The 13,630-nt window shown below is 57.8% G+C and overlaps 1 protein-coding gene across 2 annotated transcripts in view; it reads left to right on the forward strand.

Moving 5' to 3' along the window:
* The window catches only part of COQ8A (coenzyme Q8A), a 34,468-nt gene that overhangs the window by 11,312 nt on the left and 9,526 nt on the right, over positions 1–13,630 (forward strand). The window contains exons 2-5 of one of the 2 annotated variants that reach the window (XM_090263494.1): positions 5,179–5,353; positions 5,472–5,657; positions 8,813–9,223; positions 9,483–9,549. In XM_090263494.1, the coding sequence (XP_090119620.1) occupies positions 5,481–5,657; positions 8,813–9,223; positions 9,483–9,549 (655 nt within the window). In that variant the 5' untranslated portion in view covers positions 5,179–5,353; positions 5,472–5,480. The remainder of the gene's footprint in view (positions 1–5,178; positions 5,354–5,471; positions 5,658–8,812; positions 9,224–9,482; positions 9,550–13,630) is intronic. The other variant, XM_090263493.1, reaches the window with a different exon arrangement.

Raw genomic sequence — 13,630 nt, forward strand, 5'->3', positions numbered from 1 at the left:
ATGCAGAGTGAGGAAGGCTGGTGGGGTCCCTGCCCTTCCCTGGCTGACAGCCCAGCAGGGGAGAAAGGCGGTCACACAGGCCGATTTTGAGCGTGGTCATTGCTAGGGTGGGGTAAGGACAGGGTGCCTTAGGGGGACATGGATGTGGTTTAGGGGTGGGGTATGTTGCAGAGGGCTTCTCAGAAGAGGTGATGTTGGGACTCGGTGAAGAGGAATGCTAGTGTGTTCTCGTGCAGAGGCCTGCAGGAGAATGGGGCAAGATAAGGCTGGGGAGGCAGGAGTGGGCCAGGTCATGAAGGTTCTTTCAGCCTCTTAGGAATCTCAGAGAGTTCAAGAGACCTGGGGGTGGTTTAATAGGATTTTCCTTTTAAAGTGATTGCTGTAGCAGGAGCATGGGTAGTGGACAGGAGCGGGCAGGGCTGGGACAATGTTGCCGCTGCCCAGATGAGAACATTTCAGGTGGACGAGAGGAGGTGAGGGGGCTGGAAAGAAGTGCGTGGTGCTCATTGCTCAGGTTAGGGAGCATGGGAGGTAGTGAGGGGATGGGGAGGTCAGTTCTGGACAGGCTGAGCCCGATGCCCGCCGGACATCGTGGTGACGTGCGTGCCGCAGACGGCTGGACAGAGCCTGCTCAGGAGAAAGCGTTCCGGGGGGCGTCACTCACACCCCTCAAGGTAAAGGCTTTTCTGTGCAGCTTGCTTTCGGGTCCTCACAGCAGCTACCCCAAGGCTATGGGGTCAGCTCGGGGGGAAGAGCTTTGGAGGTACAAACGCCACTGCTTTGCTGGGATGGGAGCTGGTCTGGCATGCCACACTCTGGTCACAGAGGGGATTGAACAGTGGCTTAGTCACTCCACACACCGTTTCTGGCTGGCTGTCACCTGTGAGGAGAGACAAGTGACAGGCGGTGAGTTCTGACTGTGAGGTGGGTATCTGGGCTGTGCATGAGAACCCTCCCCCCAAATAAGTCCCCCCCCCCCCCCCCGCCCCGTGGGTCCTGAGTGGAAAAGTGCATGATGCCTTCCTTTGCTTTCTGCCTTTCAGGGTTGCCTGTTATACTCACTTTGTAAGAAGAACACGACTCATTTCCCTGTTGCGGCATATTACTGTATCTGCCACGTAGGTAGCGCTTTGTGAGTCCGTTCTCCAACATGAATGAGGGGGTATCTGGGGGAGGGGAGTGGGGAGGTTCAACAGGAAAACTTCCTCTCAGAGCTTGAGGACTCCCCTTTCGGGACGCTGCGTGTGTCTTTCCCAGCCTCTGCCCCTGGGGAGTGATGAGCTGTGTGGAGTCCAGCTTGTTCTCTCTCTAGACAGCATGTTTATTTACTTCCTTTACAGCACTCAGCATGTTGGGACCAGGAACGGCCTGGCAGGCCACTGGAGGCCCGCTTACTGAACGGGGCGAAGGGGCGAGTTGCACACTTAGCGTCAGCTGCGGCGGCAGAGCTGGGACCCTGTGTCCAGGCTCTTAGGACAGTCCTTTCCACTGGTCGGCCACCTCCTGCTCCTGGCACGAGAACCTCGGTTGGCCTCTGGCCATCTCCCGGGTGTCTGTGCCCATCCTAGATGTGCCTGCGTGCTACCGTAGCCGTGAGCACCCCCAGGCCAAGGGCAGGCGCATCCTGGACCTGCACAGACGGGCCCAGAGCACCGGGAGGTGCTGGTACCTTGTGGGCACTCCTGTGACTGCTCGTCCTCCACCGCCACCGTTTGCACCCACCCCGCACTCTGGGCTTTCCCTCCTCTAGGGGAGCGGGGGCACATGCTGCCAAGGAGGCAGAGCCTGAACACTCCATGCCTGTGCTACTCCCAGGCCAGGTCCCGAAAACCCGTTTAAGGCCCAGCAGGATAAAGTGGGGTGAAGGGAGGGCTCTAATACTCATAAGTGAAATCGTGGTGAGGTTAAGATTTTTAATTTGTGTATTGAATGTGTTAGGGAGCTTTCAATTTTACTTACAATCATGATGAAAAGGCCTTCTGCTGCAGCTGGGTGCCTGGTTCTCGCACATTCCTGGATGGGGTTTGCACCCAGACTCTGGATAGCTGAATTCTGAGTCACACTGGGGTTTTGGCATGAGAAGCAGGATTTATGAGACCCAGTCTTTGAAAACTAGAAGGCGAGAAAGTTCTGAAAAGCTGTTTCCTTCTGGAAGTGGTTCCCCTTCCCTGTCCCTACTTTCTCCTTTGCAATAAAAACAAAAAACAGGAAAAACAACCTGATATTGATTAGAGTGTGAACAGCGCACTTTGTACGGAGCAGAGCAGCGTGTGGGAGGTTTGGGCATGGCCCCGGCACGGCCCCGGCACATTAGGTAAATATTTTTGTCAAAGGGGCATGGCACAGACTGTGGTTGTGAAATATACATTCACGTGTGAATCTGCTCACGAACGATAGGCTGTTTATTAGCAATATGCGTTGATTTGATGAGAGCAGGGTTTGCATCACAGCTAAGGTGGAAGGTCTGTTTCTGTGATGTTATTTTCCACCTGGGTGAGTCTTCCTTCCAGAGGAGGTGGTCTGGTTCTCTTCCTCCCCATGGTGCCGACTGTCGAGGGGGAGACCCATGCCCTCTGGAGTTCACTGGGTGTGAGCGCACAGCAGTTCAGGCAGGAAGAAAGGCATAACATGACTTTTTAATGTGTAAAAGATGATTTCTTAGCCATTTTGAAAGAAGGCTATGTGAGCTAAAAAGGTAGGAAAATACAGTTAGGAAGATACTGAAAGAGACCATTATTACTCAGACTTCCCAAATGCAGGACTTAAAAAAATTCCGGTCAATTTATTAAACATTTTCTCCTCTTACGAAAATTTCGTTAAGCGTCATTGTGAAGTAGGTGCAATTCCGGCCTGTCACGGAGCTGTGCTCAGTGCTGACATGCTTAGAAACCAGGAGAGTTAGGATGGGACTCTGGTGGGCTCCAGCCCTGCCCCTGCAGCACGCAGGACCAGAAATGGATTCTGAAATTGAACTGCCATCGGTATAGCAGGCCATTCAAACTAGAGCCGGAGAAATAGGCCAACGAAACAAAACAAACACAAGCCAGTTAGCTTTGTTCTAGTGAAGTTTTAGTGTGGTGTTTTGATAACTAGGATGAGAAATTCAGGAAAACTTAGTTTTAAGCCTGAAAACAAAGTCTGAATTAATAGGTCTTAGGAAGTTTTAGGGAAGGTTTGACATCAGTTAGACAAGGTGAAGTTTTGGAATTATCAGGGTTTGTGGTCAGTGGGAGACTCCTGCCTTGCTTATCTGGATTGGATTCAGAGGTGAGGGAAGGGAAGGGAAGGCCTGTTTCTGGGGACCCCTGGGGCAGTGGGGTATGGTGCATGGTCCTGGGGCCGTGAACAAGGGTCCTTAGGAACAGAGGTGCCTGGGGCCCATCCCCACCATTGTATGCCCCTGATGTCTCTTTGAGAAATCTCCTCCCTCACTGGGGTCTATGGGCCTTGGTAGGTGCTTCTGCCTTGGACTTGGCGGTGTGCCAGTGTATGTCAGGGGTGGGGTGGGGGCTGGGAAGTTGTTGAGAGCTGGTACCAGCTGCATTTCATCTCTGATTACGTGATCTTTTCCCAGCCCTAGGCATTGGGGCCTGTCTGTGGGACTCACCCTTGTTCACAGTCACAAGGTGCAGGAGCCCCAGGGAGCCCGGGGTGTGGAGTGGCAGCCGGCGATGGGCTGGGCTAGCCCTCCTACCCCTCTTCTGTCTTTCAATGGTATGGTCACCTTCTAAAAACTTCCTCAGCTTTAATTAGGGTGCAGGCTGTCCATTTGTGCCTGAGCAGTGCCCCTGTGAGGGTGCCTCAGGGTCACAGGCCACACATTTGGGGGAGGCAGCATGGAGTGGTGGGCACAGAGCAGACAAGGGCCAGGATCGGGCCCCAAGGCCACCATTCAGGAGCTGAATGACCTTGACCAGTTAGTTCAGCTCTCTGGCTTTGGTCTTCTCCTTTTGAAATGGGGCAATAATATCCATGGCACTCGGCTGTTTATAAAGATTAAAAGGAGGTGAGGTATGGAAGCACCCAGCCCAGTGAAGGTGTTCCCAAGGGCAGGATATGGTGGCTTGCTCCTGTGCATTAGTCGGTTTCCCTGGCTAATACGACAATTCCCCTTTTAAATAAAAGCAGCTCTGTGCCTGCTCAGGAGCAGAGCTGATTCCTGCAGGGATCCGTGGGCTGACTAGGCCACTCCTCTGCCAAGGATGGGCGGGAGTGAGCCCGCCTGCCATCTTCAGCGGTCCCCGGAGTTCTGGTTGAGGTCCTAGTCAGTGCTGTTACCTGACCTTCCAGTGTGTCCTTCTGTTAATGAGTGTGATGAGCGGAGGGAGTCCACGAGGTGTCTCTGTGGCCGTCCTCTCCCTCCTGTTGGCCTGCGCCCTGTGTCCAGGTGTCCCGGTCCTTCCCAGCCTCCCTGCGTGTGTTCATGCAGGTCCTCGGCCTGCGGTGCTCCCACGCCCGTCTGCTCTCTGGTTCCTCCCTCATCCCTGAGACTCAGCAGGTGCCAGCTCCTCCCTGCGCTGCCCAGAGCGCATCTTCAGTGGGGGATCCTGCTGCTCCTCTCCTTTTTGTGGCTTTTCTTCAGCCCCAGTTTCTTAACAGGACTTGGCTTACCCCTCCCGGCACACAGCCCCCTAGCAGGCCTTACGAAGTACTTGGGTGATTGACAGCACACTCCCCACCCTGGGAGGCACCACTGTGTGTGGCGGTTTCCAGCCTTTCGGACCCTGACCTACATTAAGAAACACTTTAGACAGTGACCCAGTAGAGAAAAAAGAGAGAAGCTCACGTGTGCTCACACACAGCGAAACAAATTTCATAAGACACTACGACGGAGCCTCCTTTTCCGTTCGCCTCGTGTTTTTAATGCTGGACAGCAGTCTGGAGACATTGGCTTGGTGAATAGTTGAGTTGGGGAGGGGGCTCTCTCTGGTTGTCTGTCGCTCTGGGGGTGTCTGGGCAGGGTGAGGCCAGCTGGGCAGGGACAGGCAGACCCTGAGCGGTTGAGGACAGGGCCCCGGGCCTGCAGGGAACTGTTCCGGGAACAGGTGCTCCCTCTCCAGCCACAGTGTGGTCCCGAGGAAAGACCCCTGGACTCAGGCAGTACGCCTGTTCAAGTCCTGGTTCTGCCACTGGGTGGCAGGGAGACGTCAGGCATATCAATCTCCCTCTCTGTTCCAGAGGGTGTGCCACAGGGTGGCTGTGAGGCCCAGGCGAGGAGACACCTGGAGCCCAGCCCTGACCCCTTGGAGCCCTGCATTCAGTGGCCGGCAGTGCAGGGGATCGCCTGGGGCCGCCCCTGAGCCGTGCGCCCTGAACTCTGTCTCTTTGTCAGCCTGGTTCAAAAGGGAGGCAGGTCGGTGGAAACCAAACAGTCACCTTCTGCCCAGAGTTTGGGGTGGGGTTGGTCAGCGTGGCTGTGACCCCATATGAGGTGTGGCACCCCTGCCCTGACACGGCCTGGTCTCTTCCAGCCCTAAAGGATGGCTGCCATGCTGGGGGATGCCATCATGGTGGTCAAAGGCCTTGCCAAGCTGACCCAGGCGGCCGTGGAAACCCACCTGCAACACTTGGGCCTCGGCGGGGAGCTCATCATGGCGGCCAGGGCTCTGCAGGCCACAGCCGCGGAGCAGATCGGCGCGGTCTTGGGAATGGTGCAGGTAAGAGGCCGGCCCGGGAGGGGCCAGTGGGGGCGGGCTGCACTTGGCGTTCGCGGTGAGACCAGGACACAGGCCGCGTGGCTGGGGTCCTTGTGGCCAGGGCCAGAGAGCCCACTGGTTTGTACCCCGCCATCCTTCCGGGTGGGGCAGGGTCCCTGTGCCAGGCTGCTGGGTGTTTTAGTTACAGGAAGCTTCACAGAGCTGAGAAGAGCCCCCAGCAGCACGGAGCCCAGCACACTCGTGGGATTAGTAACTCACCGGCACTCGCCGACTGATGCGAGGTGTGGGGTGCAGACCGGGCTCCGTCCCGCAGGGGGGTCGCAGGTGACCTGCCCCGCTCCCTCAGCCTGGTCTGTGTCCAGTTCCTGGGCCTGTGTGGAGGGACTGAAGAGAGGCCTTTTTAATTCTGGAAATTACCAATGTCACAGAGAAAAAAGTGACACTTGCCTGTGTTCTACGGGAGGCAGCTGAAAGGAACCCTGCCCGCTTCCTTCCCTGAAGCAAACGAATTATTAGTAAGACAAAGCACCTTCTCCCTGCTACCTGCTTTATATTAGTGTTTTTTTTTTGTTGGGCTGATTTCCGTACAGAAGTGATGGAAGCCATCCACTGTCCAGGCGCAGTGGGGGCACGGCCAGGCTGGGAAGTGTGTTTCTTTGGCTCTCACACCTCAGCGTGGACCTGTCACAGGAGCCTGTGTGTCCGTTGGCTTCCTTGAGGTTCAGAGGCTTCTCCCGCTGTGTCTGCTTCCTTTTTTCCATGAGTCTCTGGGTCCTGACTGTGGGGCTGTGCCCCTTTCCTGGGTGAAAGCTGAGGACAGCTTCCCCTCCTCGCTCCTCTCATCTCTCACTGTCTTTTGTGCCGTGGTCCAGAGAGCCTCTGCATTTAACCGTCCAAGGGGAAGGTTTTAAGCAAAAAGCGAGTGCTGGAGACGTAATTATAAACAGGGCTTGATATAGCAGAGGGCTGGTCACCATGGCGTCACACTGCACAGTCCCCGGTAACCGTTCCTGAGGGTCCTAGGGGATGGGAAGGGTGTGTGCCGGGCCTTGTGCTGCAGATGGCACCTGCTGCCGCTCTGCTCCCAGGCCTGTCTGTGGCTGGCTGGCCGGCCTTCCGGACAAAGGCCGAGACCGTCACAGCCTGCAAGCTTCTGGCCAGTCTTAGTTTCCAGATGCTCAGCCCTTCTCCTGCTGCTCTCCAAAGGCTGAGTGGCAAATGTGACTGTCTCTCACCCTCACACATGCTTTCTGCTTCTCTGATAGAAGCCTTCACCCCCGTGACCTCACCCAAGCCTCACTGCTGTCCTGGGAAAGAGGACAGGCCTAGGTGCTTACCCCCTTTCTCAGGTGGGGAGACTGAGACCTAGAAGTTTCACGTGAGGCCCGAGATTGTTAAGTGACAGATCCGTGTGTCCTCTTCCCAGAGTGAGACTCCCTGCCCTTGCCCTCCCTCTGCTGCGGCTGGGCTGTGGCCCCGGCTGCCTCACTTGGGGCCTGTCCTGATGAGCTCCCTCCTGTTGGGTGTTTTGCCTGCAACACTCAGGAGGTGCGGCCGCCCAGCTCACCTGAGCCGCCCCGGAGTGAGACGGTGCGTGAGGCCTGGACAAGCCTCCCTGAGAGGCGAGAGGGACCTCCTGCCCAGGCTCCCACCTGCCGCTCAGACAGGCGGGCTCCTCCCCCAGGACACTCACTCGGAGGTAGGAGGGAGGGACTGTCCCCCACCACGAGGGAGGCACTTAGCGGGCGATGGCCTCCACTGTGCTCCTGTTCTCTCCCTCAGCTTGGCTTTCTGGGCCTCCTCTCTGAGGGGCCAGAGGGCCAGATACTCCAGCTCCTCCAGGGCTTTGTTCACGTCTTCTTTCAGCAGGCACCAAGTCTGGTCCCACTGAGGCCCTGAGGTCCCTTCGATGTCCTAGGGCCTCCGAGCCACATAAACAGGTTATGGGAATGCAGAGCCAGGCGGCTGTCACTGGACTCAGGGCAGAAGGAGAAGCCTCTGCTGTGGCTCTCAGGGCCCCTGCCTCAGTCCCCTCGCCCCAGGGCTTCCCGGCCACCTGGAGACGTGCCCAGAGGACCCAGCACACTGTATGTCTGCTCTGAGGAAGGCGCTGTTGGCTGTTCAGCAGGGCAGGTGTTGGCTGGGAGCCCCTGCTCGGCCGCTGGCCGGCTGCTGGGCCCTCACCAGTCACTGCAGCCTTAGTCAGTTTCCCGTTTGTGAGATGAGCATCATGGCCAAGTCTCTGACCTTCCGCTGGAGGCGAACCTTATCTCTGTAGACCCCCAGTGTCTTACCAAGCCCCCAGTGAGACGGCTGAGGGCCCGCGGCCGTGTCTGTAGAGCCGTGGGCAGCGCTGTGTGCACTGAATCCATTTCCGGGGAACAGGGAATCCAGGCCGCTGACCTCCCTCCACGGGTCAGTGCTGTTCCATTTATAGCCCCACCCCGGCCCTGTCTGCGGTCCCTACGTAACTCTGTGACTGCGAGGAATCCTATTTTCAGATGAGGAAGTAGCAGAGAAAGGTCAGGAGCTCACTCAAGGTCACTCAGGGCTCAAAAGTAGGAAGAACCTGGCAGGAAGGTCAGGTCTTGGCAACTGCTACCAGGAAAACAAGTACCCCCACTCCCCAGGAGCCAGGCCAGGCCTGACTGAGGCACACGGTGGAGCGGCGGGGCCATGTCTGCTGAGGCACCGGCCTGGAGTGGTGGGGTGGCCCCGTCTGCACGCTGCCTTCGCCCTCCGGTCTGTGGTTGCGCTTTGACTTCTCAAAGGTCTCCTGTCGTTCGCCCTTGTTCGCCCTTCCCAGAGCCCCGCAGGCCTGTCCTTAGCCCTGATTAACAAGTGAGGAACTTGCTGGGAGTGGTGGTCACTCGCCCGGTCCCGGCTGGGCGCCCAGCAGGTTCTCCGAGACTGGTGGGGCCACACAGCGGAGCCCTGGCAGAAGCAGGACTGGAATTCGGGCCTCCTGGCCGCTGGGCCAGAAAGGTGCTGCTCGCCTCTGGGACTAACCACAGGCCTCGGGGGTAACGTGCTGTTACCCCTGGGGGACTGGAGGGCAGGACGGCGGTGGCCTGCTGTCTTGTGAAGAGGGGGGCGGCACGGGGTACTGCCTGGCTGGCACCGGCCCCTCTCACGCCACCTTTTGTTCTCCGCAGGGTCAGAAGCACGAAGAGCCTTATGTCGCTGAGAGCGCTGACGACCCGGAATCGGAGGCGCACTTCCCAGGGCCCCAGGCCGAGGAGGTCTCTGCGGAGTTCTCCGCAGCCTTCTCCCGGGACCAGCCAGCGCCTCCGCCCCAGGCGTACACCGGCAGCAAGGGCCCAGCTTCTTCCTATGCCGACGGCGGACCCTTCAGGGAAGCCGGGCTCCCAGGCCAGGCTGCCTCCCCTTTGGGCAGGGTGAACGGCAGGCTCCTTGTAGACACTGGATCCCCTTTCTCTGCCGCTGGCCTTCAGCGAAGGTTCTTCCACCAGGACCAGTCCCCCGTGGGGGGCCTCACGGCCGAGGACATCGAGAAGGCCCGGCAGGCCAAGGCTCGCCCCGAGGGCAAGCCCCACAAGCAGATGGTGCGTCTGGGAGGGCTGCCCGAGCGGGCCCAGTGGGTGGGTCTCACCGTGGGGTCTGGCCCCTGCCCCCCCCCCCGCCCAGGGCTGCTGTGGTCTGGAGGTTTTGGGAACAGGAGGCCTCTTCTTGTTGGAGTGTGCTGCTGGGCAGAGCCGCTGCCCTTGGGGGTGAGAGGGGGTGTGGGAGACACCGTGAACCCCTGGAGGCCGGTCAGTCCCCGTTCGCTGAGATCCCTGAAGTCTCTTCCTGTTCTCCCTCTAGCTCAGCGAGCGGGCGCGGGAGCGGAAGGTGCCTGTCACACGGATCGGGCGGCTGGCCAACTTCGGAGGTAAGGTCGCTGGCTGTGTGCCCTCCTGCTGCCACCAGCCCTGGCAGCCTGTCCTGGCTGAGTGGGGCTGGGGCTACCCCAGGCCGGCATGGAGGTGGAAGAGGTGGGGCCCACAGGTGTCCCGGCGGTGTAGCCACGGCTCCTGGATGTTTCTCACGGTGGATGAGCCAATGACTGGCTTCCATCCTGCGTCAGCACACGCCTGGGGCTGTTCTGGCTGATGCCTGCCGCGCTGCGCCTCTGCTTCCCAGGCTCCTCCTGCGTCAGTTTTTGCGGCCACCTCACCTCTCCATTCGCAGCCCTGTGGGGGCCTCTGCAGGAGGGAGGCTGGGGAGGGAGTAGAAGCTCCCCTCTGGGCCCATTTGGCTCCTAGACAGAATAGTTTTCACCGCAAGGACCAGTCATTTGGGGACCCATTTGCTGGACCCCCGCAGCCTTGTGGGGCATCAGTGTTGAGAATAAAGTGCCGAGGCCCCGAGTGGCCGCTGTCATTTAAAGCCTGTTTGAAGATGCTTTGGGGTTGTGGGCTTTATTTGTCCTTCTCTGTGGGGGTTAGAATAGGCATTGTGCCCAGCACACCTGTGCCCTCCTCTGAGTTGAAGGATCGTTTTGTAGCGAGGGTTTACGGCACCTGTGTCTGCCTTTATGACATTGTGTTATCACATCTATTGCTTATTTACTGGCCGAGACGCTGCTGTTGAAAGCAGCGTGTCCTTTGAAATGGTACCGACGTGTAGACAGAATGACCAGGAGCACATTTCCCTAAAGTTCAGCTGTGCTCAGTGGGTTCTCCAGACAACAGTGAATGAGCGTGACTCCCGTAGGAGCCTCGGGCCAGTGGCTGTTTGCGAGGCTGTGTATAGCAGAGGTCTGCTTGGTGCCCGCGCCGAGCAGTCATGACAGCTCACGATCGGGTGTCTGCCTGCTTTTTCCTTTGCTTTGGCTGGTTCGTACACCTCCCCTCCCATGTCCCATCCATTGTACATCCTGTTCCCTGCTGCCTCTTCCCCATCCTACTCGCTGTTCAGGGCTGGCTCTGCTCTGGGAGCTGGGCCCCACTGGTGGCTGGCTGTCTTCTTTACATATATGTTATTTTGGTGGGGAGACCAGGGATGTTTGATGGCAGGATGTTCAGGCATTGCCCCCTGGAGGGGCGACTGTCTTCTTAATGTGCAGAGGAGACTAGATTAATTGGAAAGAATATCCTGAACCCTACGGTTTTCTTCCGCATTGCTATCTTAAAACTTGGCATCTGTTGCTACAGTCTAGTATAAAGTGTCATCTGAATTTTAGCACAAAATTATTGCCTGGTGTCACTTCAGTGAATTAGCCTTTCAAGTTTCTAGGGTGCCACCACCGGGACGAGTTCAGGAGCTGCTGCTTTGGGGGCCGCCAGGGGCCCTTGCTCCCCAGAGTCCTTGGCGTGTTCCATCCATGCTTTGCACAGTGGCCGTTAGTCTGCTTTTTCAGGAGCAGACTTCAGAGGGGGCTCTGTCTACCTCTCCCTCCGAGGGCCGTCAGGGCAGTTACTGTTGTCTCAGTTACAGACGGGGAAGCCGAGGGGCCAAAGGCTTATTTGTGACAGTTTTGGAACCAGAGACCAGGAGGCCCCTGTCACCAATGCCGGTCTGAGTCCCCTGTCCCCGGAGCCAACACAGGGACTGTGACGTGTTCCCCTGCCCCAGTGGCCCTGTTCTGGGCACCAAGGGCAGCTCCAGAGAACCTGTGAGAACACACTACAGGGAGCTTCTTCCTTCCTGGTCCCCCGCCTCCTGTGCTGGGGCTGCAGCCCCCTCGCCAGGGCCCCTCTTTTCCCCAGGACTGGGGCAGCGTGGAGCAGGCAGGTGATGGCAGAGAAGGTGGGCTGAGTTACTGAGGATTCAGGAGCGCCTGGAAGCAGAGGACAGTATGCTTGCCCAGGGCCCTGTCCGTGTGGACGTCCTTGCCAGACCGGGACGGTCAGAGGTGCTCGTAAAAGGCGGGCCCGGAGGCCTGGCGCGCGTGCCCACTGAGTGCGTGCCCCGGTGGCATCTTGTTCTCGCTGTTCGCTTGCCCCGTCGGGTGACAGGCCTGGGCGCGGAAGGAACGTTTCCTCGCTGCTTCCTGCTGCGGCTTTGCCCAGGCCTCCTCATGAACGGTGCAGTTTGTTAGGTGTTTTGTTTTTTCCTTGTCTTAATCCCTGGGGCCCGTCTGGGCAGAAGCCCAGTGGCCGCTCAGCAAGGGCCGCATTAGGCTCTGATGACCTCCAGAGGGACTTCAGGGGGGCAGGGGCCGGGCTCGGGGCCTAGGCTCCCAGATCTCAGGAGCAGGTCCCCCGCCTGGGAAGTGGGCGCAGTGGGCTCCGGCCTGGGGGAGAGCCCAGGTCCCGCCCCTGCGCCGCGCCCCCACCGTTTCTTGACTGTGAGGCCTCTGCTTGTGAGAGAAATGGGAAGTGTCAGGAACGTTCGTGGAAGGCTCTGGCAGCTCCCCACAGGCTAGGGTGGAGGCCAGGCTGTGGGGGCTGCAGAGCAGGTTCCATGGCTGGTTTCCCTCCAGGACTCCCAGCAGACCGTGTGGCCAGGCCGGGCCTGAGGACGGATCAGAACGCGAGAGGCTGCTGTTCTGAGGGTGCTGGGGTGGGGCCGACGGGCCACAGGTCACGGGAGCGTGAGCGAGGGAGCGTGGACTCTGGACCCGGGGCCTCTGCAGCGGAGGCACGATCTTCCAGCGTTTGCCTCCAGGTGCCTCCCGGTTCTGAGAGGAGTCCCTTTAGGGCCTGCCTTTCCTCAGCCAAGTTCTGGGACTGACACTAAGCTTGGCTGAGTCGGGGGTGGCAGAGCAGCCGCTGTTTTCTGTCTGCTGAGGGAGGAGCTGCTCGGGCCAAGGTCAGGGCTGGGCGCTGGCTGGGCCCGCTTCCGCTGCCTGGCCTGGCCCTGGGCAGGTCCTGAGGGGGCCTGCGGGGCCCCACGAGGAGACCAAGGCCTCCTTTGCGGAAGGTTTCCTTGTTTAATGATTTAATGACAGGTCCTTGGCCTTCAGAGCTTTGACTCTGACCTGCAGCCTAGAGGAAGCCAGAGAACAGTTTGATGAAGCATCTGAGAGGGGCCCAGCAGGAGGAGCTGGGGGTGCCTCAGCCTGCAGAAGGAGGGGCTCAGTGCCTCCCCCCCCAAACACACACATAGCTGTGGTGTCTGTCCCCAAGGTGGGATAACCTCTGACACCATCTGCCTCTTTTTGTAGGTTTGTCTTTGGACTTGTTCTAGGCAGAGAAAAATCTACATGTGGAGAGACATGGGTGAAACTTGCTAGAGTTTGAAGGTTAATATTATTTGTTTTGCTAAGTCAGATAGGGTGCCAGGTGGGGCCGGGTAGGCAGGGTAGTTAATCTTTAACTGGAGACGAGCTCCCAGCTCTGTGCCCAGTGACCTCCAGGGGGAAAACAGGTCCCGGCACCCACATCCCAGCACCCTAAGATGTCCCTGGTGGGCCCCAGGGTTACCCTGAGGGCCATTTCCAGGTAACTGTGGCTTCTTCCTGTGGTTGCCAGAGCTTGGCTTTTTGTGCCCCTGTATTGTCCCCTGTAGCAGCCACCAGCCACATGGGGTGTCGGGCAGTTGAAATGAGGCTGGTCCAAGCCGAGACGTGCTCAGGGTAAAACGCCCACTGGATTTTGAAGACTTACTGCAAAAATAAAATAAAATAAAGTAAATATAATAATATTTATATAGAATATTTGTTAAGTAAAATATATGATCAGAATTCATTTCACATGGTTTTTTAATGTATCTACTAGAAAATTTGAAATTGTCCATGTGGCTGGCATTTGCACGTCTTCCGGGAGGCGCCGGGCTAACCCTTATGAATAGAAGCGATGACAGTAATAGCAAACACTTCCATAGCAGTACCTTGTGCCAGGCTCTTTGGAAGCATTTTGCTTTCATTCCGTTGTTTAATCTTCGTAACGACTTACGAGGCAGGAACTTCTATTTTTTATAAAAGTAATATATAATCATTGTAGAAGTTTGGGAATGTATGCGCAGGTTGCCTTGCCTGTTACTTAGAGCACCTGGTGGGAGCCCCCCCACCCCCGGAAGCGGGGGCT

The sequence above is a fragment of the Furipterus horrens genome, unplaced genomic scaffold (genome assembly GCF_987537825.1).
Source record: "Furipterus horrens unplaced genomic scaffold, mFurHor1.1.pri manual_scaffold_15, whole genome shotgun sequence".
Taxonomy (NCBI): Eukaryota; Metazoa; Chordata; class Mammalia; order Chiroptera; family Furipteridae; genus Furipterus; species Furipterus horrens.